The 26,892-nt window shown below is 49.4% G+C and overlaps 1 protein-coding gene across 1 annotated transcript; it reads left to right on the top strand.

The window, feature by feature from the left end:
- Positions 1 to 199: 199 nt before the first annotated feature.
- xpot (exportin, tRNA (nuclear export receptor for tRNAs)) lies at positions 200 to 26,795 on the top strand. Its single transcript, XM_079236442.1, has 25 exons — positions 200 to 261; positions 1,388 to 1,511; positions 1,766 to 1,848; positions 1,938 to 1,994; positions 2,102 to 2,171; positions 7,289 to 7,507; positions 7,588 to 7,772; positions 7,840 to 8,008; positions 8,430 to 8,666; positions 8,845 to 8,883; positions 8,962 to 9,024; positions 9,148 to 9,272; positions 9,618 to 9,762; positions 10,547 to 10,666; positions 10,768 to 10,862; positions 10,992 to 11,061; positions 11,151 to 11,389; positions 11,501 to 11,786; positions 12,158 to 12,347; positions 12,442 to 12,558; positions 19,361 to 19,476; positions 24,114 to 24,161; positions 24,250 to 24,321; positions 24,470 to 24,526; positions 24,608 to 26,795. The coding sequence occupies exons 2-25, from the start codon at positions 1,452 to 1,454 to the stop codon at positions 24,632 to 24,634; spliced, it is 2,889 nt and encodes a 962-aa protein (XP_079092568.1). The 5' UTR covers positions 200 to 261; positions 1,388 to 1,451; the 3' UTR covers positions 24,635 to 26,795.
- The last annotated feature ends 97 nt before the right edge of the window (positions 26,796 to 26,892 follow it).

Below are 26,892 nucleotides of genomic sequence, written 5' to 3'. Positions count from 1 at the left end.
ATAAAAACACGTTTATACTTATCAATCATAATAATGATATTGATACCATATTTCATATTTTAATATATTTTTTACGTGGACGTATGAGGGTCTCTTCCGGTGTGAACCGGATGTTAACGGAACAGACACGCCGCAGTGACCCGGATGTTAACGGAGCAGACACGCCGCACCGACCGACGTGCAACTGATTCTGGATGATTCTCTGATGAGCTGACGGGCAGAAAAGCATGAGAACATTGATGACATAGGTTTTTAATTAAGGTCAGTTCTCCACAATGTTTTTATTGGTCTCTTATCTCAATAAGAAACGATATTGATCTTGTTTATCTATAAAAGCGGTTGACGTCAGCGACTATTTGTCACCGTGAGACGGAGGTAACGTCACGGCGTGAGCGTGATAACAAGCATAAAAACACATTTAAAGTTATTTACTACATCCCACTCTGTGGGTGCGGACGTTAAAAAAAGCTTCCCGGTGATGACGTAGGTTCTTATTGGTCGTTAAAGTGTCAGGATTAGCTCCGAAGCTAGCCGGCTAACGCTAGCTTGAGTTAGTTAGCATCGATTGCCTCTGTGAGTGAAGTTGTTAGCATGTTTTGAAAGGAGAAGACCGAGATCCCGGGCACGCGGGTCCATGTTTACCCTCCTTAAGGGGCTTATAGGAGACAGGTAAAGGAGACATGTAAAGGACACATGGAGGCTAAAGAAGGAGACATGGAGGCTGAAGGTGTAGACACTGTAAAGGAGACATGTAAAGGAGACAGGGAGGCTAAAGAAGGAGACATGTAAAGGACACATGGAGGCTAAAGAAGGAGACATGTAAAGGACACATGCAGGCTAAAGAAGGAGACATGTAAAGGAGACAGGGAGGCTGAATAAGGAGACATGTTAAGGAGACAAGGAGGGTAAAAAGGAGACATGTTAAGGAGACAGGGAGGGTGAAAAAGGAGACATGTTAAGGAGACAGGGAGGGTGAATAAGGAGACAAGGAGGGTGAAAAAGGAGACATGTTCAGGAGACAGGGAGGGTGAATAAGGAGACATTTAAAGGAGACAGGGAGGGTGAATAAGGAGACATTTAAAGGAGACAGGGAGGGTGAATAAGGAGACATGTAAAGGAGACAGGGAGGGTGAATAAGGAGACATGTAAAGGACACATGGAGGCTAAAGAAGGAGACATGTTAAGGAGACAGTTAGGCTGAATAAGGAGACATGTTGCAGTGTTACCCGTGTTGCATCATGGAGGATGTGAGCTCCAGTAAACACGTTGTTGTGCTTCAGGATAGAGTGTCACTGAAGCCGTCGGTGTGATGACGTCCATCTTGTCCTGGTAAACGCATCCCATCATATGCCGTTGTCGTGGTGACGAGGTGACGCTCTCCCTCCAGATGAGAGCGGTGAGCCCGGCGGCAGCAGAGAGGAGTGAACCCCGACCGGTCCGTCTCTGCAGTCATGGACGAGCAGGCGCTTCTGGGCCTCGACCCCAACGCAGACGCCCCCTACAGGCAGAGGGTGGGACTCCTCCAAGATACACAGAATATGATCTCTCCTCTTCTCCTCCTCGTCTCCTCTCCTCTCTCATCTCCTCCTCTTCATCAATCATGACATAGTTTCACTGAGGAGCTCAGAGTTCAATAGGATCTGTTTAAAATTAAATGTTTGCTGCAGTTCTCCTCCTCATCCTCCTCCTCCTCCTCTCTCTACTGGTTGCTATGACTCCTCTGGTCTCTGCTTGGTGTGTAACTGGTTCTGCTCCCGGTCTTCAGGCCATGGCTTACTTCGAGCAGCTGAAGGCGTCTCAGGATGCGTGGGAGGTTTGTGCCGAGGCCGTCGCTAACGGGCTGTACAGGTGAGTCAGCTCTTCCTCACGCTGCTGAGAGGTCTTCCTCACGCTGCTGAGAGGTCTTCCTCATGTCACTCACCTGTGTTTCATTACAGCGACGACCACGTCAAGTTCTTCTGCTTCCAAGTGCTGGAGCATCAGATCAAGTTCAGGTGAGGAGGAGGAGGAGGAGGAGGAGGAGGGGGGGCGGACCTGGTTCTTCGTCTGCATTAGTGCTCATCTCACTGTGTGTGTGTGTGTGTGTGTGTGTGTGTTGCAGACATGCTGGTCTGACTTCAGCTCAGCAGCAGCTGATCCGAGAGGCTCTGATGAAGTGGCTCCAGTCTCAGGTGCTTTTCTTTAACTTCATACAAACCAGATAAACGTTGTGGCTCAGTTCATCCGGTCGTGTAAAAAATGTTTGTAAATGTTCTAAAGAAGCGTGAATGTTGTTGTGTTGTAACACGTCGTAGCACATTGTAACACGTCGTAACACGTCGTAACACATTGTAACACGTCGTAGCACATTGTAACACGTCGTAACACGTCGTAGCACGTCGTAGCACATTGTAACACGTCGTAGCACATTGTAACACGTCGTAGCACGTCGTAGCACGTCGTAGCACATCGTAACACGCCGTAGCACGTCGTAGCACATCGTAACACGCCGTAGCACGTCGTAACACGTCGTAGCACGTCGTAACACGTCGTAACATGCCGTAACACGCCGTAACACATTGTAACTCGCCGTAACACGCCGTAACACGTCGTAACACGCCGTAACACATTGTAACTCGCCGTAACACGTCGTAGCACGCCGTAGCACGCCGTAACACATTGTAACATGCCGTAGCACGTCGTAGCACGTCGTAGCACATTGTAACACGTCGTAGCACATTGTAACACGTCGTAGCACATTGTAACACGTCGTAACACGTCGTAACACGTCATAGCACATTGTAACACGTCGTAGCACGCCGTAACACGCCGTAACACGCCGTAACACGTCGTAGCACGCCGTAGCACGCCGTAACACATTGTAACATGCCGTAGCACGTCGTAGCACGCCGTAACACATAACACGTCGTAGCACACCGTAACACGTCGTAGCACGCCGTAACACATAACACGTCGTAACACGCCGTAGCACGCCGTAACACATTGTAACACGCCGTAACACATTGTAACACGTCGTAACACATTGTAACACGTCGTAACACGTCGTAACACATTGTAACACGTCGTAACACGCCGTAACACATTGTAACACGCCGTAGCACGTCGTAGCACGCCGTAGCACGGCGTAACACATAACACGTCGTAACACGTCGTAGCACGCCGTAACACATAACACGCCGTAACACGCCGTAACACGCCGTAACACGCCGTAACACATCGTACCACGCCGTAACACATTGTACCACGCCGTAACACATTGTACCACGCCGTAGCACGCCGTAGCACATTGTAACACGTCGTAACACGCCGTAGCACATTGTAACACGTCGTAGCACGCCGTAACACGCCGTAGCACGCCGTAGCACGCCGTAACACGCCGTAGCACATTGTACCACGTCGTAGCACATTGTAACACGTCGTAACACGTCGTAGCACGTCGTAGCACGTCGTAACACGTCGTAACACGCCGTAGCACGCCGTAACACGCCGTAGCACATTGTAACACGTCGTAACACGTCGTAACACGCCGTAGCACATTGTACCACGCCGTAGCACGTCGTAACACGCCGTAACACATTGTAACACGTCGTAACACGCCGTAACACACCGTAGCACATTGTACCACGCCGTAGCATGCCGTAGCACATTGTAACACGTCGTAACACGTCGTAGCACGCCGTAGCACGCCGTAACACGTCGTAACACGTCGTAGCACGTCGTAACACGTCGTAACACGTCGTAGCACATTGTAACACGCCGTAGCACATTGTACCACGCCGTAGCACATTGTACCACGCCGTAACACGTCGTAACACGCCGTAACACATTGTAACACGTCGTAGCATGCCGTAACACATTGTAACACGCCGTAACACGTCGTAGCACGCCGTAGCACGTCGTAACACGCCGTAACACGTCATAGCACGCCGTAGCACGCCGTAGCACGCCGTAACTCGTCGTAACTCGTCGTAACTCGCCGTAGCACGTCGTAGCACGTCGTAGCACGCCGTAACACATTGTACCACGCCGTAGCACGCCGTAGCACGCGTAACACGTCGTAGCACGCCGTAACACGTCGTAGCACGCCGTAACACGTCGTAGCACGCCGTAACACGTCGTAACACGCCGTAACACATTGTAACTCGCCGTAACACGCCGTAGCACGTCGTAACACGCCGTAACACGTCGTAGCACGCCGTAGCACGTCGTAGCACGCCGTAGCACGTCGTAGCACGCCGTAACACGTCGTAACACGTCGTAACACGCCGTAGCACATTGTACCACGTCGTAGCACGCCGTAGCACGCCGTAACACGTCGTAGCACGCCGTAGCACGCCGTAGCACGCCGTAGCACGCCGTAACACGCCGTAACACATTGTAACACGCCGTAGCACGCCGTAGCACATTGTAACACGTCGTAACACGCCGTAGCACATTGTACCACGTCGTAGCACGCCGTAGCACGTCGTAACACGTCGTAGCACGCCGTAGCACGCCGTAACACGCCGTAACACGCCGTAACACATTGTACCACGCCGTAACACGCCGTAACACATTGTACCACGCCGTAACACATTGTACCACGCCGTAGCACATTGTAACACGTCGTAACACGCCGTAGCACATTGTACCACGTCGTAGCACGCCGTAGCACGTCGTAACACGTCGTAGCACATTGTACCACGTCGTAGCACATTGTAACACGTCGTAGCACGCCGTAGCACGTCGTAACACGTCGTAACACGTCGTAGCACGCCGTAGCACGCCGTAACACGTCGTAGCACGCCGTAACACGTCGTAACACGCCGTAACACATTGTAACTCGCCGTAACACGCCGTAGCACGTCGTAACACGCCGTAACACGTCGTAGCACGCCGTAGCACGTCGTAACACGCCGTAACACGTCGTAGCACGCCGTAGCACGTCGTAACACGTCGTAACACGCCGTAGCACATTGTACCACGTCGTAGCACGCCGTAGCACGCCGTAACACGTCGTAGCACGCCGTAACACGTCGTAACACGCCGTAACACATTGTAACTCGCCGTAACACGCCGTAGCACGTCGTAACACGCCGTAACACGTCGTAGCACGCCGTAGCACGTCGTAGCACGCCGTAGCACGTCGTAGCACGCCGTAACACGTCGTAACACGTCGTAACACGCCGTAGCACATTGTACCACGTCGTAGCACGCCGTAGCACGCCGTAACACGTCGTAGCACGCCGTAGCACGCCGTAGCACGCCGTAGCACGCCGTAACACGCCGTAACACATTGTAACACGCCGTAGCACGCCGTAGCACATTGTAACACGTCGTAACACGCCGTAGCACATTGTACCACGTCGTAGCACGCCGTAGCACGTCGTAACACGTCGTAGCACGCCGTAGCACGCCGTAACACGCCGTAACACGCCGTAAGACATTGTACCACGCCGTAACACGCCGTAACACATTGTACCACGCCGTAACACATTGTACCACGCCGTAGCACATTGTAACACGTCGTAACACGCCGTAGCACATTGTACCACGTCGTAGCACGCCGTAGCACGTCGTAACACGTCGTAGCACATTGTACCACGTCGTAGCACATTGTAACACGTCGTAGCACGCCGTAGCACGTCGTAACACGTCGTAACACGTCGTAGCACGCCGTAGCACGCCGTAACACGTCGTAGCACGCCGTAACACGTCGTAACACGCCGTAACACATTGTAACTCGCCGTAACACGCCGTAGCACGTCGTAACACGCCGTAACACGTCGTAGCACGCCGTAGCACGTCGTAACACGCCGTAACACGTCGTAGCACGCCGTAGCACGTCGTAACACGTCGTAACACGCCGTAGCACATTGTACCACGTCGTAGCACGCCGTAGCACGCCGTAACACGTCGTAGCACGCCGTAGCACGCCGTAGCACGCCGTAACACGCCGTAACACATTGTAACACGCCGTAGCACGCCGTAGCACATTGTAACACGTCGTAACACGCCGTAGCACATTGTACCACGTCGTAGCACGTCGTAGCACGTCGTAACACGTCGTAGCACGCCGTAGCACGCCGTAACACGCCGTAACACGCCGTAACACATTGTACCACGCCGTAACACGCCGTAACACATTGTACCACGCCGTAACACATTGTACCACGCCGTAGCACATTGTAACACGTCGTAACACGCCGTAGCACATTGTACCACGTCGTAGCACGCCGTAGCACGTCGTAACACGTCGTAGCACATTGTACCACGTCGTAGCACATTGTAACACGTCGTAGCACGTCGTAGCACGCCGTAGCACGTCGTAACACGTCGTAGCACGCCGTAGCACGCCGTAACACGTCGTAACACGCCGTAGCACATTGTAACACGTCGTAACACGCCGTAGCACATTGTACCACGCTGTAGCACATTGTACCACGCCGTAGCACGTCGTAACACGCCGTAACACACTGTAACACGTCGTAACACGCCGTAACACACCGTAGCACATTGTACCACGGCGTAGCATGCCGTAGCACATTGTAACACGCCGTAGCACGCCGTAGCACGCCGTAACACGTCGTAACACGTCGTAGCACGCCGTAGCACGTCGTAACACGTCGTAACACGCCGTAACACATTGTACCACGCCGTAACACGTCGTAACACGCCGTAACACATTGTAACACGCCGTAACACGTCGTAGCATGCCGTAACACATTGTAACACGCCGTAACACGCCGTAGCACGCCGTAGCACGTCGTAACACGCCGTAACACGTTATAGCACGCCGTAACTCGTCGTAACACGCCGTAGCACGCCGTAACACGCCGTAGCACGCCGTAACACGTCGTAGCACGCCGTAGCACGCCGTAACACGTCGTAACACATTGTAACACGCCGTAACACATTGTACCACGCCGTAGCACGCCGTAGCACGCCGTAACACATTGTAACACGCCGTAACACATTGTAACACGCCGTAGCACGCCGTAGCACGCCGTAGCACATTGTAACACGTCGTAACACGCCGTAGCACATTGTACCACGTCGTAGCACGTCGTAGCACGCCGTAGCACGTCGTAACACGTCGTAACACGCCGTAGCACATTGTACCACGCCGTAGCACATTGTACCACGCCGTAGCACATTGTACCACGCCGTAGCACATTGTACCACGCCGTAACACATTGTAACTCGCCGTAGCACGCCGTAACACGTCGTAGCACGCCGTAGCACGCCGTAACACGTCGTAGCACATTGTAACACGTCGTAACACGTTGTAACATGTCGTAACCACCAGCTGATGAACGCTCAGCCGGAGAAGCCCTTCATCAGGAACAAGGCGGCCCAGGTGTTCGCCCTCACCTTCACCATGGAGTACCTGACTCTGTGGCCCAAGTTCTTCTTCGACGTCCTGTCCCTGGTGGGCCTGAACCCTCACGGCGTGGACATCTACCTGAGGACGCTCATGGCCATCGACGGCGAGGTGGTGGACCGAGACATCCTGCACCGGCCCGACGTGAGGCGCTCTCTGACCTCTGACCTCTGACCTGTGAGCTCTGTGCGCCGAGAGGCTCCTAACGCGCTCTCTGTCCCCAGGAGACCCAGAGGAACTCTCTGATCAAAGACCACATGAGGGAGCAGTGCATCCCCAACCTGGTGGAGTCCTGGTTCCAGATCCTGCAGACCTACCAGCACTCACACCCAGAGATCACCTGCCAGTGTCTGGAGGTGGTGGGAGCCTTCGTGTCCTGGATCGACCTCAACCTCATCGCCAACGACCGGTCAGTAGAGAGGGGGAGGGACGAAGTGGGAGAGAGACCTCCATTAACAGCCTCTCTCTCCCTCCAGCTTCGTGAACCTGCTCTTGGCTCAGATGTCGGTGCAGGAGCTGAGAGAGGAGGCCTGCGACTGCCTGTTTGAAATCGTCAACAAGGGGATGGACCCTGTGGACAAGACCAAGCTGGTGGAGTCTCTGAGCCGAGTCCTGCAGGCCGCCGGCTTCTTCCACCTGGAGCAGGTAGTCATGACTCAACATTAAGCTTCTTCTTCTTCATGGAGCAGGTAGTCATGACTCAACATTAAGCTTAAGATATATAACTTCATCAAAATCACAGAACGAATCGTTTTAAACTTGAAGAATTTTGAAAAGTAGAATATATTCACAGTATGAAACTGAAGACGTCTGAAAGAAACACGGAAATACAGATTATTAAAAAAAATAATTCTCCAGGAAACGTTTACATTCATAGATTTTATTTTGTTCTTTCTGTCAAAGTATGAAAACGGTCTAGTCAGGGTTTACCCGCGCAGTGCTGTGGTTATTGATTGATTTCTGATGAATACATGTTTGGACACCTCCATGACGACCTCTCGTCTCTTTCATGAGGCGTGTCGGAGGGTGTCACGGCTAAACGCTTCCCCGTTTCCTGTCCCGCCAGGAGGAGGACGTGGACTTCCTGGCCAAGTTCTCCCGGCTGGTGAGCGGGATGGGTCAGAGTCTGGTGCTCAGCTGGACCAGACTGGCCAAGACCGGCAACGTGAAGGACTCGGCGGAGGCCCTGCAGGCCGTGGAGGCCAAGGTGCCGCTGCTGCTGCAGCTGCTGGGCCACGAGGACGACGACATCTCCGCCAACATCGTGGGCTTCTGCCACGAGTACCTGCAGGTCCTCAAGCAGGTGAGCCGTGAGGGGCCAGGACCGTGAGGGGCCAGACGGGTCCTGGTCCATTAGGGGCCTGGACCGTGAGGGGCCAGGACCGTGAGGGGCAAATCACGGTCCAGGTCATGGTCCACCTTATTTGCTTCATTTCTTTTAACAAAACAAAGTCTCCATTCTTCTTCCTTCTGTTCCTCAGCTTCCTCAACTGACCGACCAGCAGAAGACCAACATCGAGGTGAGCTTCATGAACAATGATGTCATCGTCTAGTTGTTTACATTATCACAAGAACTCACACTGAGCTTCCTCCTGCAGGCCATCATGCTGGCTGTCATGAAGAAACTGACGTATGACGACGAGTACAACTTTGAAAACGAGGTGAGTTTGTAGTTTTACATGAGGCCATGTTTGTAGTTTAATGAAACAGGAAGTGGTTTGTCCTCAGGGAGAAGATGAGGCCATGTTTGTAGTTTAATGAAACAGGAAGTGGTTTGTCCTCAGGGAGAAGATGAGGCCATGTTCGTGGAGTACAGGAAGCATCTGAAGATGCTGTTGGACCGTCTGGCTCAGGTTTCTCCGGAGCTGCTGCTGGAGGCCGTACGGCGCGTCTTCAACAGCACCATGCAGTGAGCTTTATTTATCTACATTAAAGATGTGCTTATTTTATTCATCTATTTACTCATGTGGTTATTTACTTTTGATTTATTTATCTGTGGTTTTTCCTTCTCACATTAAAACATGTATTTATTTGACAATATGACTTTAAAGCTAAAACTTGTCATTAATATATTGACGCAAACGGCAGAAAAATTGACAAAAGTAAACGTTGAAAAGGTGCAAATGTGACTAATTTAGAAAAAGTTATAATTGTGGAGCTCTGGTCCCTTTAAAGTTCCAGCTGTTGTTCCCGTGAGGTCATCATAGATGCACCTTTATTTGACAACAACAAGCGTTAACGGGTCTCTCTCTAGGACCTGGCAGACCGCGGCCTTCATGGAGGTGGAGGTGGCCGTGCGGCTGCTCTACATGCTCGGCGAAGCCCTGCCGGCGGCGCACGGCGCTCACTTCACCGGAGACACGGCGAAGACCAGCGCCCTGCAGGACATGATGCGCACGGTGAGTCCTCCAGAGCACGCGCTCCTCTAGAGCGGTGGCTCATGCTCCTCTAGAGCGGTGGCTCATGCTCCTCTCCTCTAGAGCGGTGGCTCATGCTCCTCTAGAGCGGTGGCTCATGCTCCTCTAGAGCGGTGGCTCATGCTCCTCTAGAGCGGTGGCTCATGCTCCTCTAGAGCCTCGCGCTCCTCTAGAGCGGTGGCTCGCGCTCCTCTAGAGCCTCGCGCTCCTCCAGAGCCTCGCGCTCCTCTAGAGCGGTGGCTCATGCTCCTCTAGAGCGGTGGCTCATGCTCCTCTAGAGCGGTGGCTCATGCTCCTCTAGAGCGGTGGCTCGCGCTCCTCTAGAGCCTCGCGCTCCTCTAGAGCCTCGCGCTCCTCCAGAGCGGTGGCTCGCGCTCCTCTAGAGCCTCGCGCTCCTCCAGAGCGGTGGCTCGCGCTCCTCCAGAGCGGTGGCTCACACTCCTCCAGAGCGGTGGCTCGCGCTCCTCCAGAGCGGTGGCTCACGCTCCTCCAGAGCGGTGGCTCGCGCTCCTCTAGAGCGGTGGCTCATGCTCCTCTAGAGCCTCGCGCTCCTCTAGAGCGGTGGCTCGCGCTCCTCTAGAGCGGTGGCTCGCGCTCCTCCAGAGCGGTGGCTCGCGCTCCTCTAGAGCCTCACGCTCCTCTAGAGCGGTGGCTCATGCTCCTCTAGAGCCTCACGCTCCTCCAGAGCGGTGGCTCGCGCTCCTCCAGAGCGGTGGCTCGCGCTCCTCCAGAGCGGTGGCTCACGCCGTGTGTTTGATCCCTGCAGCTCGTGTCCTGCGGCGTCAGCAGCTTCCAGCACAGCTCCGTCTCTCTGGAGTTCTTTGAGACCGTCGTCAGATACGACAAGTTCTTCCTGGTGGAGCCTGAACACATCCCCAACGTGCTGGTGAGGGTTGCTGGGTGTATACATACACAATAATATCCATTTTAGTACACATTAAAGTACACGTTAGTACACAGGTGGAACTGTGTTGTGTTCACTGTCAGATGGCGTTTCTGGACCAACGAGGACTGAGACACAGCAGCCCGAAGGTGCGCAGCAGAGTCGCCTACCTGTTCTCCAGGTTCATCAAGACGCTGCAGTGAGTCCTCGAGCTCCATTATTAATAACGTTATTTTTACCATGACTTCTCTCTTGAGGTATTCCCTCAGTAAACATGAGTGAATGCCTCATGGCGCTCTTTGGTGTATTTATACTCGTGCGTTGACAGTAAACACATGACGGCCTTCATCGAGGACATCCTGACCCGGATCCAGGACCTGCTGGAGCTGGCTCCTCCCGTAAGAACCGCCCCGCCGCCTTTACTGGAGCAGCTGACCTCTGACCTCTGACCTCTGCCTCACTGATTCCGCCCCCTTCTTCTCTGCAGGACAACGGCTTCCCGGCACTGCTGACCAGCGACGACCAGCTGTTCATGTTCGAGGCGGCCGGCGTGCTGATCGTGCAGGCGGAGTGCCCGGCGGAGCGGAAGCAGGCGCTGATGAGGAGCCTCCTGCTGCCGCTGACCGACGCCTTCCGCCTGCTGCTCGCCAAGCTGCCGCGGGAGACGCAGGACGAGCGGCAGGCCGCGCTCGCCGACTGCCTGAGCCACGCCGTCGGGTTCGCCAGGTGAGGATCCAGCTGTCTCCATGGAAACTGAGTTCATCCACCAGTGTCCCCCTGACCAGCAGCGCATTTTTGGTTGAAACGCCTCCGGTTTAATCTGCTGATGCTCTGCAGCCGGACCAGCAAGGCGTTCAGCAACAAGCAGACGGTGAAGCAGTGCGGCTGCACCGAGGTCTACCGAGAATGCCTGCAGAGCTTCCTGCCGGCGCTGAGCTGCCCCGTCCAGCGCGGGCCGCTGCGCAGCTCGGTGCGCTCCTTCCTGCACCGCATGATCATCTGCATGGAGGAGGAGGTGCTGCCCTTCATCCCCGCCGCCTCCGAGCACATGCTGAAGGACTGCGAGGCCAAAGACCTGCAGGAGTTCATCCCGCTCATCAGCCAGATCACCGCCAAGTTCAAGGTAAGCAGAAGGAGACGAGACGACGACTACCGTAAAAGTCGGGTTACAAGCCACTCCTACCTCCGGTCGGTGTCCCCGCTGTAGCAAGCTGCTGCTAGCTAGCGCTGCTGCTGCTACCGGCCGCGTCTCCTCTGCCCAAGTCGGGTGTCGAGCCTGGTTCCGCTACCTTCAGTGGTTTTCGGGGAGCTAGCGGAAGTTAGCGGGGAACTAGCAGAGCGCTAGCAGGAGCCACAGCTGGCTACAGCGGGGAGCTAACGGGGACACTGACCGAAGGTAGTAGGGCTCGTAACCCGACTTTTACGGACGAGACGAGACGGGCCGCCGGTGACTGAAGGTGTCCTCTCTCCCTCTCTCTCTCTCTCCCTCTGCAGCAGCAGGTGTCTCCCTTCCTGCAGCAGGTCTTCATGCCCCTGGTGCTCGCCTTCTTCGGGGTGTTGGCCCGGCCGGCGGAGGACAACGACCAGGCGGCGGCTCTGGAGAAGCAGATGCTGAGAAGGAGCTACTTCACCTTCATCCAGACCGTCACGGGAAGCGGCATGAACGAGGTGATGGCCAACCAGGGTGAGCGTTACTGAAGAATGTGTTCAAGCAGACGCTGCAGCTTTCACTCGCTTTCCCTGAAGACTCTTCTCTGACTGTTCTGTTGTTGTTTCAGGAGCAGAAAACATCGAGCGCGTGGTGTTCACCATCATCCAGGGAGCCGTGGACCTCCCCGACCCCATCGCCCAGAAAACATGCTTCCTGGTCCTCTCCAAGCTGGTGGAGCTGTGGGGTGAGACGGCATCGAGCCGCCGGTCCCACCGTCTCTGTCATTGTGTCCTCTTGTCGTCCTCTTGTCTCTTGTGTCCTCTTGTCTCTTGTGTCCTCTTGTCTCTTGTCGTCCTCTTGTCTCTTGTCGTCCTCTTGTCTCTTGTGTCCTCTTGTCTCTTGTGTCCTCTTGTCTCGTGTGTCCTCTTGTCGTCCTCTTGTCTCTTGTGTCCTCTTGTCTCTTGTGTCCTCTTGTCTCTTGTGTCCTCTTGTCTCGTGTGTCCTCTTGTCGTCCTCTTGTCTCTTGTGTCCTCTTGTCTCTTGTGTCCTCTTGTCTCTTGTCGTCCTCTTGTCTCTTGTGTCCTCTTGTCTCTTGTGTCCTCTTGTCTCGTGTGTCCTCTTGTCGTCCTCTTGTCTCTTGTGTCCTCTTGTCTCTTGTGTCCTCTTGTCTCTTGTGTCCTCTTGTCTCGTGTGTCCTCTTGTCGTCCTCTTGTCTCTTGTGTCCTCTTGTCTCTTGTGTCCTCTTGTCTCGTGTGTCCTCTTGTCGTCCTCTTGTCTCGTGTGTCCTCTTGTCGTCCTCTTGTGTCCTCTTGTCTCTTGTGTCCTCTTGTCGTCCTCTTGTGTCCTCTTGTCGTCCTCTTGTGTCCTCTTGTCTCTTGTGTCCTCTTGTCGTCCTCTTGTCTCTTGTCGTCCTCTTGTTGTCCTCTTGTCTCTTGTGTCCTATTGTCTCTTGTCGTCCTCTTGTCTCTTGTGTCCTCTTGTCTCTTGTCGTCCTCTTGTGTCCTCTTGTCTCTTGTCGTCCTCTTGTCTCTTGTCGTCCTCTTGTGTCCTCTTGTCGTCCTCTTGTGTCCTCTTGTCGTCCTCTTGTCGTCCTCTTGTGTCCTCTTGTCTCTTGTGTCCTATTGTCGTCCTCTTGTGTCCTCTTGTCGTCCTCTTGTCGTCCTCTTGTGTCCTCTTGTCGTCCTCTTGTCGTCCTCTTGTCGTCCTCTTGTCGTCCCCTTGTCGTCATTGTGTCCTTCTCGTGTTGTCCTTGTATCCTTGTCGTCCCCTTGTGTCCTCTTGTGTCCTCTTGTTGTCCCCTTGTCGTCCTCTTGTATCCCCTTGTCGTCCTCTTGTATCCCCTTGTCGTCCTCTTGTATCCCCTTGTCGTCCTCTTGTATCCCCTTGTCGTCCCCTTGTATCCCCTTGTCGTCATTGTGTCCTTCTCGTGTTGTCCTTGTATCCTTGTCGTCCCCTTGTGTCCTCTTGTCTCTTGTCGTCCTCTTGTATCCCCTTGTCGTCCCCTTGTCGCCATTGTGTCCTTCTCGTGTTGTCCTTGTATCCTTGTCGTCCTCTTGTCTCTTGTCGTCCCCTTGTCGTCCCCTTGTCTCTTGTCGTCCTCTTGTCTCTTGTGTCCTTTTGTGTCCTCTTGTCGTCCCCTTGTCTCTTGTCGTCCTCTTGTCTCTTGTGTCCTTTTGTGTCCTCTTGTCGTCCTCTTGTCTCTTGTGTCCTCTTGTCGTCCTCTTGTCGTCCTTGTGTCCTCTTGTCGTTCTCTTGTCTCTTGTGTCCTCTTGTCGTCCTCTTGTGTCCTTTTGTGTCCTCTTGTCGGTCTCTTGTGTCCTCTTGTGTCCTTTTGTGTCCTCTTGTCGTCCTCTTGTGTCCTCTTGTCTCTTGTCGTCCTCTTGTCTCTTGTGTCCTCTTGTCTCTTGTCGTCCTCTTGTGTCCTCTTGTCTCTTGTCGTCCTCTTGTGTCCTCTTGTCGTCCTCTTGTGTCCTCTTGTCGTCCTCTTGTGTCCTCTTGTCGTCCTCTTGTGTCCTCTTGTCGTCCTCTTGTGTCCTCTTGTCGTCCTCTTGTCGTCCTCTTGTGTCCTCTTGTCGTCCTCTTGTGTCCTCTTGTCGTCCTCTTGTGTCCTCTTGTCTCTTGTCGTCCTCTTGTCTCTTGTGTCCTCTTGTCTCTTGTGTCCTCTTGTCTCTTGTGTCCTCTTGTCTCGTGTGTCCTCTTGTCGTCCTCTTGTCTCTTGTGTCCTCTTGTCTCTTGTGTCCTCTTGTCTCTTGTCGTCCTCTTGTCTCTTGTGTCCTCTTGTCTCTTGTGTCCTCTTGTCTCGTGTGTCCTCTTGTCGTCCTCTTGTCTCTTGTCGTCCTCTTGTCTCTTGTCGTCCTCTTGTCTCTTGTGTCCTCTTGTCTCTTGTGTCCTCTTGTCGTCCTCTTGTCTCTTGTGTCCTCTTGTCTCTTGTGTCCTCTTGTCTCTTGTGTCCTCTTGTCTCGTGTGTCCTCTTGTCGTCCTCTTGTCTCGTGTGTCCTCTTGTCGTCCTCTTGTGTCCTCTTGTCTCTTGTGTCCTCTTGTCGTCCTCTTGTCTCTTGTGTCCTCTTGTCGTCCTCTTGTCGTCCTTGTGTCCTCTTGTCGTTCTCTTGTCTCTTGTGTCCTCTTGTCGTCCTCTTGTGTCCTTTTGTGTCCTCTTGTCGTCCTCTTGTCTCTTGTGTCCTCTTGTCGTCCTCTTGTCGTCCTTGTGTCCTCTTGTCGTTCTCTTGTCTCTTGTGTCCTCTTGTCGTCCTCTTGTGTCCTTTTGTGTCCTCTTGTCGGTCTCTTGTGTCCTCTTGTGTCCTTTTGTGTCCTCTTGTCGTCCTCTTGTGTCCTCTTGTCTCTTGTCGTCCTCTTGTCTCTTGTGTCCTCTTGTCTCTTGTCGTCCTCTTGTGTCCTCTTGTCTCTTGTCGTCCTCTTGTGTCCTCTTGTCGTCCTCTTGTGTCCTCTTGTCGTCCTCTTGTGTCCTCTTGTCGTCCTCTTGTGTCCTCTTGTCGTCCTCTTGTCGTCCTCTTGTGTCCTCTTGTCGTCCTCTTGTGTCCTCTTGTCGTCCTCTTGTGTCCTCTTGTCTCTTGTCGTCCTCTTGTCTCTTGTGTCCTCTTGTCTCTTGTGTCCTCTTGTCTCTTGTGTCCTCTTGTCTCGTGTGTCCTCTTGTCGTCCTCTTGTCTCTTGTGTCCTCTTGTCTCTTGTGTCCTCTTGTCTCTTGTCGTCCTCTTGTCTCTTGTGTCCTCTTGTCTCTTGTGTCCTCTTGTCTCGTGTGTCCTCTTGTCGTCCTCTTGTCTCTTGTCGTCCTCTTGTCTCTTGTCGTCCTCTTGTCTCTTGTGTCCTCTTGTCGTCCTCTTGTCTCTTGTCGTCCTCTTGTCTCTTGTGTCCTCTTGTCTCTTGTGTCCTCTTGTCTCTTGTGTCCTCTTGTCTCGTGTGTCCTCTTGTCGTCCTCTTGTCTCGTGTGTCCTCTTGTCGTCCTCTTGTGTCCTCTTGTCGTCCTCTTGTCTCTTGTCGTCCTCTTGTCTCTTGTGTCCTCTTGTCTCTTGTGTCCTCTTGTCTCGTGTGTCCTCTTGTCGTCCTCTTGTCTCTTGTGTCCTCTTGTCTCTTGTGTCCTCTTGTCTCTTGTCGTCCTCTTGTCTCTTGTGTCCTCTTGTCTCTTGTGTCCTCTTGTCTCGTGTGTCCTCTTGTCGTCCTCTTGTCTCTTGTCGTCCTCTTGTCTCTTGTCGTCCTCTTGTCTCTTGTGTCCTCTTGTCTCTTGTGTCCTCTTGTCGTCCTCTTGTCTCTTGTCGTCCTCTTGTCTCTTGTGTCCTCTTGTCTCTTGTGTCCTCTTGTCTCTTGTGTCCTCTTGTCTCGTGTGTCCTCTTGTCGTCCTCTTGTCTCGTGTGTCCTCTTGTCGTCCTCTTGTGTCCTCTTGTCTCTTGTGTCCTCTTGTCGTCCTCTTGTGTCCTCTTGTCGTCCTCTTGTCTCTTGTGTCCTCTTGTCGTCCTCTTGTCTCTTGTCGTCCTCTTGTTGTCCTCTTGTCTCTTGTGTCCTATTGTCTCTTGTCGTCCTCTTGTCTCTTGTGTCCTCTTGTCTCTTGTCGTCCTCTTGTGTCCTCTTGTCTCTTGTCGTCCTCTTGTGTCCTCTTGTCGTCCTCTTGTGTCCTCTTGTCGTCCTCTTGTGTCCTCTTGTCGTCCTCTTGTCGTCCTCTTGTGTCCTCTTGTCTCTTGTGTCCTATTGTCGTCCTCTTGTGTCCTCTTGTCGTCCTCTTGTCGTCCTCTTGTGTCCTCTTGTCGTCCTCTTGTGTCCTCTTGTCGTCCTCTTGTCGTCCTCTTGTCGTCCCCTTGTCGTCATTGTGTCCTTCTCGTGTTGTCCTTGTATCCTTGTCGTCCCCTTGTGTCCTCTTGTGTCCTCTTGTTGTCCCCTTGTCGTCCTCTTGTATCCCCTTGTCGTCCTCTTGTATCCCCTTGTCGTCCTCTTGTATCCCCTTGTCGTCCCCTTGTATCCCCTTGTCGTCCCCTTGTCGTCATTGTGTCCTTCTCGTGTTGTCCTTGTATCCTTGTCGTCCCCTTGTGTCCTCTTGTGTCCTCTTGTTGTCCCCTTGTCGTCCCCTTGTCTCTTGTCGTCCTCTTGTATCCCCTTGTCGTCCCCTTGTCGCCATTGTGTCCTTCTCGTGTTGTCCTTGTATCTTTGTCGTCCTCTTGTCTCTTGTCGTCCCCTTGTCGTCCCCTTGTCTCTTGTCGTCCTCTTGTCTCTTGTGTCCTTTTGTGTCCTCTTGTCGTCCCCTTGTCTCTTGTCGTCCTCTTGTCTCTTGTGTCCTTTTGTGTCCTCTTGTCGTCCTCTTGTCTCTTGTGTCCTCTTGTCGTCCTCTTGTCGTCCTTGTGTCCTCTTGTCGTTCTCTTGTCTCTTGTGTCCTCTTGTCGTCCTCTTGTGTCCTTTTGTGTCCTCTTGTCGGTCTCTTGTGTCCTCTTGTGTCCTTTTGTGTCCTCTTGTCGTCCTCTTGTGTCCTCTTGTCTCTTGTCGTCCTCTTGTCTCTTGTGTCCTCTTGTCTCTTGTCGTCCTCTTGTGTCCTCTTGTCTCTTGTCGTCCTCTTGTCGTCCTCTTGTCGTCCTCTTGTGTCCTCTTGTCGTCCTCTTGTGTCCTCTTGTCGTCCTCTTGTGTCCTCTTGTCGTCCTCTTGTGTCCTCTTGTCGTCCTCTTGTCGTCCTCTTGTGTCCTCTTGTCGTCCTCTTGTGTCCTCTTGTCGTCCTCTTGTGTCCTCTTGTCTCTTGTCGTCCTCTTGTCGCCCTCTTGTCGTCCTCTTGTGTCCTTCTCGTGTTGTCCTTGTGTCGTCCCCTTGTCGTCCCCTTGTTTCTTGTATCCTCTTGTCGTCCTCTTGTGTCCTCTTGTCGTCCCCTTGTCTCTTGTCGTCCCCTTGTTGTCCCCTTGTCGTCCCCTTGTCTCTTGTCGTTCCCTTGTCGTCCCCTTGTCTCTTGTCGTCCTCTTGTCGTCCCCTTGTCGTCCCCTTGTTTCTTGTGTCCTCTTGTCGTCCTCTTGTGTCCTCTTGTCTCTTGTCGTCCCCTTGTCTCTTGTCGTCCCCTTGTCGTCCCCTTGTCTCTTGTCGTCCCCTTGTCGTCCCCTTGTCTCTTGTTGTCCCCTTGTCGTCCCCTTGTCTCTTGTCGTCCTCTTGTATCCCCTTGTCGTCCCCTTGTCGTCATTGTGTCCTTCTCGTGTTGTCCTTGTATCCTTGTCGTCCCCTTGTCTCTTGTGTCCTCTTGTCGTCCCCTTGTCTCTTGTCGTCCTCTTGTATCCCCTTGTCGTCCCCTTGTCGTCATTGTGTCCTTCTCGTGTTGTCCTTGTATCCTTGTCGTCCCCTTGTCTTTTGTGTCCTCTTGTGTCCTCTTGTGTCCTCTTGTGTCCTCTTGTCGTCCTCTTGTCTCTTGTGTCCTCTTGTCGTCCTTGTGTCCTTTTGTGTCCTCTTGTCGTTCTCTTGTGTCCTTTTGTGTCCTCTTGTCGGTCTCTTGTGTCCTCTTGTCTCTTGTGTCCTTTTGTGTCCTCTTGTCTCTTGTGTCCTATTGTGTCCTCTTGTCGTCCTCTTGTCTCTTGTGTCCTTTTGTGTCCTCTTGTCGTCCTCTTGTCTCTTGTGTCCTCTTGTCGTTCTCGTGTCCTCTTGTGTCCTCTTGTCGTTCTCGTGTCTCTTGTCTCTTGTGTCCTCTTGTCGTCCTCTTGTCTCTTGTCGTCCTCTTGTCGTCCTCTTGTGTCCTCTTGTCGTCCTCTTGTCTCTTGTGTCCTCTTGTGTCCTCTTGTCTCTTGTGTCCTTTTGTGTCCTCTTGTCTCTTGTGTCCTCTTGTGTCCTTTTGTGTCCTCTTGTCGTCCTCTTGTCTCTTGTGTCCTCTTGTGTCCTCTTGTCGTTCTCTTGTCTCTTGTGTCCTCTTGTCGTTCTCTTGTCTCTTGTGTCCTCTTGTCGTCCTCTTGTCTCTTGTGTCCTCTTGTCGTCCTCTTGTCTCTTGTGTCCTCTTGTCGTCCTCTTGTCGTCCTCTTGTCTCTTGTCGTCCTCTTGTCGTCCTCTTGTCGTCCTCTTGTGTCCTCTTGTCTCTTGTCGTCCTCTTGTCTCTTGTCGTCCTCTTGTCTCTTGTCGTCCTCTTGTCTCTTGTCGCCCTCTTGTCGCCCTCTTGTCGTCCTCTTGTGTCCTTCTCGTGTTGTCCTTGTGTCGTCCCCTTGTCGTCATTGTATCTTTGTCGTCCCCTTGTCGTCCCCTTGTTTCTTGTATCCTCTTGTCGTCCTCTTGTGTCCTCTTGTCGTCCCCTTGTCTCTTGTCGTCCCCTTGTCGTCCCCTTGTCTCTTGTCGTCCTCTTGTCGTCCCCTTGTTTCTTGTGTCCTCTTGTCGTCCTCTTGTCGTCCCCTTGTCGTCCCCTTGTTTCTTGTCTCCCTCTTGTCGTCCTCTTGTCTCTTGTGTCCTCTTGTCGTCCTCTTGTCCTCCTCTTGTCTCTTGTGTCCTCTTGTCGTCCTCTTGTCTCCTCTTGTGTCTTGTCGTCATTGTGTCCTTCTCGTGTCGTCCCCTTGTCGTCCCCTTGTCGTCCTCATATTGTCCTCTGATGAAACCTGCAGGAGGGAAAGACGGCATGGTGGGATTCCCCGACTTCGTCTACAAGCACATCGTCCCTGCGTGTTTCTTGGCGCCTCTCAAACCGACCTTTGATCTCTCAGACGCTCAGACGGTGCTGGTGAGTCCTGCAACCACGTGTTAGTTAGCGTATGTTAGTTGGCGTTAGTTAGCGCGTGTTAGTGTTAGTTAGCGTGTGTTAGTGTTAGTTAGCGTATGCTAGTTAGCGTATGTTAGTGTTAGTGTGTGTTAGTGTTAGTTAGCGTATGTTAGTGTTAGTGTGTGTTAGTGTTAGTTAGCGTATGTTAGTGTGTGTTAGTGTTAGTTAGCGTATGTTAGTGTGTGTTAGTGTTAGTTAGTGTGTGTTAGTTAGCGTATGTTAGTGTTAGTTAGCGTATGTTAGTGTGTTAGTGTTAGTTAGCGTATGTTAGTGTGTGTTAGCGTATGTTAGTGTGTTAGTGTTAGTTAGCGTATGTTAGTGTGTGTTAGTTAGCGTATGTTAGTGCTAGTTAGCGTGTGTTCGTTAGCGTATGTTAGTGTGTGTTAGCGTATGTTAGTGTGTGTTAGCGTATGTTAGTGTGTGTTAGCGTATGTTAGTGTGTTAGTGTTAGTTAGCGTATGTTAGTGTGTTAGTGTTAGTTAGCGTATGTTAGTGTTAGTTAGCGTATGTTAGTGTGTGTTAGTGTGTGTTAGTTAGCGTATGTTAGTGTTAGTTAGCGTATGTTAGTGTGTTAGTGTTAGTTAGCGTATGTTAGTGTGTGTTAGTTAGCGTATGTTAGTGTTAGTTAGCGTGTGTTAGTGTTAGTTAGCGTATGTTAGTGTGTGTTAGCGTATGTTAGTGTGTTAGTGTTAGTTAGCGTATGTTAGTGTGTGTTAGTTAGCGTATGTTAGTGTTAGTTAGCGTGTGTTAGTTAGCGTATGTTAGTGTGTGTTAGCGTGTGTTAGTGTTAGTTAGCGTATGTTAGTGTGTGTTAGCGTATGTTTGTGTGTGTTAGTGTTAGTGTGTGTTAGTTAGCGTATGTTAGTGTTAGTTAGCGTATGTTAGTGTGTTAGTGTTAGTTAGCGTATGTTAGTGTGTGTTAGCGTTAGTTCAGTGTTTTTCAACCTTTTTTGAGCCGCGGCACATTTTCTACAATAAAAAAAATCCCGCGGCACACCAACAACCCAAAAAGTTACAGAATGTCACAGTATTCAGTGTTTCCCCTGGTTTACAGCTTTAGGGGGGGAGCGACTGACGGACATACTACATCATGGCACCTCACAGTACTACAAAGTAATACTTCACAGTACTACAAAGTAATACTTCACAGTACTACAAAGTAATACTTCACAGTACTAGTGACTCCATATGTGCTTTTATAAATAATAGAACATTTAAATCACTTTCAATTAAACCAGATTGCTCCATCAGACAAAAACAAATGTGTTATCACTTTGTTAGAAAAATGAAAATAAAGTTATATCCGTGCAAAAAATAACAAATGTTTAGTTACAACTAAATATCTTTTTGTGGAAAACAACAAGCTATTTTTTTGCAAAACAGAATGAGTGCAGATGTGTGAGCATCACGTTGCATCATTAATAGTGGCTGCAGTGAGCTGCTTTCCTCTACAACTCTTTTTAAAACGAGGTAGATTTGATGCAGCCGTTCTCAGTTCATGCTCCATGTTGACGACGCAACAGCAGAAGAGACGACCTCACGGAGATCTCATGAAGATCGGCTTTTGGCGAAATGACAAGAATCGGCGAGTCGTACATGCGCATGTGACCCATTAACGGCGTACGGTAAAACCAGCATTTCCTCTTGCGCCCCACCTGCAATACGCCCCAGTTTGTTAAATACTGACTTAAAGGAAACATGGTGTTCATTTATTTTAATGATGACCACAAAGTGATCAGGCTTTGTCACTGCAGTGTGTTTTTCGGGCTTTTGGAAGAATATTTCCAGAGCCTCAGAAACGTCAGAAACGTCATTGATGGATCTCCAGGCTGCAGCCTGTTGGACGTTTGTCTTGACCTACAAATACCTTAACTGTTGGGCTTTAGACATGAGAGCTCATAGCTTAAAATAGTGATGGCTTAAAGCAGCAAATCCCATTGTGAAAAGCACGCGACATATTTTTCGCCGCTCTCTCTGTCCACTGTGTCTCCTGTGTGCATCGCATCGGGGCGGAAAGAGTTGTAACGCGACCCAGAAATGACGAGCTGTCGTGTACGATCAACAACATACGGCCGTTTAGTTTGTTTATAGCAGAACAAGGTGCAGACCTGTTCTATAGGAAACTACTAGGCCAGACACTATATTGCAGCTCAGACGCTCAACAATGGAAAATTATTTGCGGCAGCTAAATAATATTTTTTTGGACCAATTAAGTGAAATTGGAAATTTTCTCACGGCACACCTGACGATCTGTCACGCACACTGGTTGACAATCACTGCGTTAGTTAGTGTATGTTAGTGTTAGTTAATTAGCGTATGTTAGTGTGTTAGCGTTAGTTAATGTGTGTTAGCGTATGTTAGTGTGTTAGCGTTAGTTAATGTGTGTTAGCGTTAGTTAATGTGTGTTAGCGTTAGTTAGTGTGTGTTAGCGTTAGTTAGTGTGTGTTAGCGTATGTTAGTTAATGTGTGTTAGTGTGTTAGCGTTAGTTAATGTGTGTTAGCGTATGTATGTGTGTTAGTTAATTAGCGTATGTTTGTGTGTGTGTTAGTTAGCATATGCTAGTTAGCGTATGTTAGTGTTAGTTAGCATATGTTAGTTTGCGTATTGTAGCGTGAACGGTGTTGTGGAACGGTGAGGGAAAGAGGAGGATAGGGGGGAGAGTAGGAAAGGCAAGACCTCACCTAACTCGGTGGCACTCCGTCGGCTAATTATCCTAGTGATCCCGGAGGAAATAACAATCCTCGTCCGATATTGGCATAACGCCTTCGGTCTTTTATCTCACCCCGTGCTATATCGTTAGGTTTTTGTGTTATTTTCGAATTAAGTTATAGGTTTTGTCGAGGGTGTTTTACAGCTTGCGCTCTAGGTCCCCTGCGGTAGGCTGTAACTTCTCTCAACCCTTATCAAGCGAGTACGTATATCGTCTATACCTTCTCTCTACCTATTGACACCATCTCATCATTATGACAAACACTGCAAAAGTCTTCACCCAAAGACACTTACCTTAAGTCTTCACCCAAAGATACTTACCTTAAGTCTTCACCCAAAGACACTTACCTTAAGTCTTCACACAAAGACACTTACCGTAAGTCTTCACCCAAAGACACTTACCGTAAGTCTTCACCCAAAGACACTTACCGTAAGTCTTCACCCAAAGACACTTACCTTAAGTCTTCACACAAAGACACTTACCGTAAGTCTTCACCCAAAGACACTTACCGTAAGTCTTCACCCAAAGACACTTACCGTAAGTCTTCACCCAAAGACACTTACCTTAAGTCTTCACCCAAAGACACTTACCTTAAGTCTTCACCCAAAGACACTTACCTTAAGTCTTCACCCAAAGACACTTAGTCTCTTTGGTAGATTCAGTCGTCACCTCTGTATCTCACGGTGGGTGGACAGGGAAAGAGGGTTTAAATTGTTTTAAAGAACCAGAACCTTTGGTTTGGTTTCAGTCCCTTCCAAAGGGTAAGGCTGAGTTTTTATTCAAAGTTTATCTTAGATACAAAAAATTAAATTCAAACAGTTTAAAAGTCACAAGTAACTAAGAGAAAGGGTTAAGTTTAGAGCTGGTGAGTGAACACCTCTTCTCTCTTGTCTACTCCTGCACAGAATTGCCAGGGAGCCCCCTCCTGATAGCAGAAGTTTCTTCCAGACTCTAAAGCTGGAGACCTGTCCCAACCCCTAATGGCTGGGACAGGTCCAATCTGATTTTTCTCCTTTTCTAGTAAAGATGCATATTAAGTAACTAAGAGAAAGGGTTAAGTTTAGAGCTGGTGAGTGAACACCTCTTCTCTCTTCTCTAATCCTGCACAGAATTGTCAGGCACCCCCCCAAAAAACATGCATTCCTACCCCCTCTTTTATACACCAGAGTACATAAGTCATGCTGTCACCAGAGTTGGACAGAGGAGGTTTCACTACCTTATTTGGTAATACTGCCAATGCATGCTCTTTAACAAAGGAGAGAACATTTAACACATCTCATTCAAAAAGAGTATATACCATAGCAACTTATAGCGTTCTATGCATTTTATGTGGTCTAATCACAAACTATAATGAAAATAAAAACCAAACTGTGTGTGTGTATATATATGTGTATGTATATATATGTGTGTGTGTATATATATATATATATATATATATATATATATATATATATATATATATATATATATATATATATATATATACACACATATATATATATATATATATATATATATATATATATATATATATATATATATATATATATATATATATATATATATATACACACACACATATATATATATATATATATATATATATATATATATATATATATATATATATATATATATATATATATATATATATATATATATATATATATTAGTTAGCGTATGTTAGTTACTATATGTTAGCCTTTGTTAGTGCTAGTTAGCGTATGTTAGTGTTGGTTAGCGTATGTAAGTTGCTATATGTTAGTGTTAGTTTGTGTATATTAGTTGCTATATGTTAGCCTTTGTTAGTGTTAGTTAGCCTTTGTTAGCGTTAGCATAAGTTAGTTACAGAGCAGACCTCAGCGGTGCTGTCGCTTTGTGTTTCAGACGCTGTCAGAATGTGCGCTCACGCTGAAGATGATTCATCTCAAACGGGTAACAGCTGTTGATGCCGGGCGTTGAAATGTTCCCCATGAACTCCATTAGTTTGAAGGCGTTTCTTCTTCTCTTGTTTCTCTCTCAGGGGCCGGAGTTCATCCAGTTCCTGCAGCAGGAATATTTACCTTCGCTGCAGGTGTCGCCTGAGATTTCTCAGGTGAGCCGCTGGACCGACACCACTCTGTCATTTATTGTAGAAAACACAGATACACCAAGGAAGAGAACGTAAACGCGTAACCTGGCCTCTGTTTAGTTGTGATTACTGAATAAAAACATGATATTTTGTTCGTATGTTTGATTTGAAGGAGCTTTGTCAAGTGCTGGAGCAGCCGGACGTCAAAGTGCTGAAAAGCTACATGAAGGTACGATGTGTTTCCATCCTGATCAGCAAGCTCACCGATTGGCTCTCGGCTCGTTCTAACGGACTTATTGATCCTCTGCAGGCGTTCTTTCAGCGAGCCAGGCTGTAGCGGATCCACGGCACAGGAAGTGGTCGCACACAGGAAGTGGTCGCACACAGGAAGTGGTCGCACACAGGAAGTGGTCGCACACGCCGCTAGCAACACAACAGGGACCGTAGCATAGGAGCTGCTTTTGCACTTAGCGAGTGAACGCATGAGGACGTCTGTCCGGCGCTCGGTGATCGAAGCCGAGCCGTCGGACCGGAGGAGCGCTGCAGCGTGGAACTCTGGGAAATCATCCCTGAACTGAGCTTCATTCTGGAAAACCTGCACGCTCAAAAACACATTTCAACCTCGAGACTCGACTTTTCTTCGGATGTGGTCGTTTCACACGATGGACTGAAAACGAGGGCTGAACCGTTTATTTTACTCACCGATTTATTTTATGTTGAGGAACAGATTTAAAGTTGGAAGTGAAACTGCTTCTTCGTATTATTTCACAAACATTCTCCATTTAAAGCAGTTTATTTGCTCTGTGTCTGTTACTGATGAAGACGCTAACCTTTCAGCCCCTGTGGTGCGTTCAAAGACCTGATGAAGTCGTGCCTGGTATTTTAATACCAGGCGGAAATGAACAGGAACAAAATGTAAATAAGAGAATAAGATGTTAAAAGTGTAAATACGGTTCCTAGGTTTACTTTTCATTGCTGCCAGAAATTAAGAAAAAGAAAAAAAAATACTCTTTAGTTTGATTTAGTTTTATAGAATTATTTTGTACTTGATAGTGATTTTTGTTTCCATATTTTTCTTCTGAGTTAATATTTCATTATTTGAATTTGCAAATCTTCATACTTTACACCCCAAAGGCCTCTGGGCCGAGACTAAAGTGGTAAAAATACACAAAGTACACGACACTCTTGACGTTGTACTTGTATTTTTATTTATGGTGATTTTTAGTTTTCATACTTGACTCATTATTGTGACTTAATGAGTATCTCAAATTGTTCATTTGTGACATTCAACGGTTTTATTCAGAATTTTGGATAAATCTTAAAATGTCAAATTTGATTTATTTATGAGAATTTTATGTCTTTATTTTCTCGGCTTTAACAAGCTTCCATAAAAACACAAACTGTAAAAACAAAGTGAATTTGTGTTTAGAAGCGATTTCATTTTGTATTCAAGCATTTGTGACAACTCGATTGATTGATGATGCAACGCTTCACGAGATCAATAACGTCAAAGAAAACCACATCAAACGTCGATGCCCACTTTGGTATTTGTTCTTTAATTTCTCACATTAACTTGTAAAAAGTCTCAAATATAGTTTAAAGTTTGTTATCCAGAAACAAACTAAACAATTAGTTTGCAAACCTTGTCTTGGTTCAGTGTAAATGTTCAGATGAGAAGATAAAGAGTTTAATCTCCGTGCTCTCGGTTTAGCGTAGCTTAGCATAAAGACTGGCAGCAGGAGGGACTGCTAGCCGAGCGAGAGGAACGGTTCAATATCTGAAACCTACTTTTGTCTTCTGAGAGACGTCGAAGCGGAAATCAATCTCATTTCTGTTACTTTAAGACGGGATATGCTTAGCGTAGCTTAGCATAAAGACTGGAAGCAGGGGGAGCTGCTAGCAGAGCGAGAGGAACCGTTCAATATCTAAGAAGTTTATTTTCTCTTAAAGGAAGATGATAGGATGGATTTGTCTCATGGTTCATTATGGAGCTGGAAGCGGGTTAGCTTAGCATAAAGACTGGAAACTGCTAGCCTAGCTTCAAAGATGTACAGGTTGTATGTTCAGTGCAGAGTCGGGGCGGTTAGCTTAGCATTAAGATTGGAAACCCGTTGTTTCATTTATCCACAAACAAATGTAAATGTGTCGGGGCCCTTCAAGAGCTATTTCATGCTAAGCTAGGCTAACCGCCTGATCGTCTCCCTGTCGCAGAGAAATCTGAATATTGATCATCAAATATTGAACCCGTCCCTCTGAAGTGTGTTCAGTCTGCAATGCTAATCTGTCAAACACTAACCGGTGTGACGGGCTAAATATTAAAATGTTTACCACTTTAACCTCAAGCGTTACGGCTGAAGTGAACTTTGCTCGAGTTCTTCCACTAAACAGAAAACAGCTCATGAGGAACTTTGTTTTATTAGTTTCATGTTCAGAAGGTTTGAGGCCTTTTGGTCGTCGTGGAGATAAACCTGTGAAAACCAATAAAGTGTTGACGAGCACTTCCTGTTCCTGTTTCCACCTAAATACTGAACAGCTCAACCACAAGGTCTAGTGCAGTAATTAAACATGTAATATGCAGAAAACCCTTGTGAACAT

The sequence above is a fragment of the Taurulus bubalis genome, assembly GCF_910589615.1.
Source record: "Taurulus bubalis genome assembly, chromosome: 20".
In the NCBI taxonomy this organism is placed as follows: domain Eukaryota; kingdom Metazoa; phylum Chordata; class Actinopteri; order Perciformes; family Cottidae; genus Taurulus; species Taurulus bubalis.
This window is presented reverse-complemented; position numbering and strand designations above follow the sequence as displayed.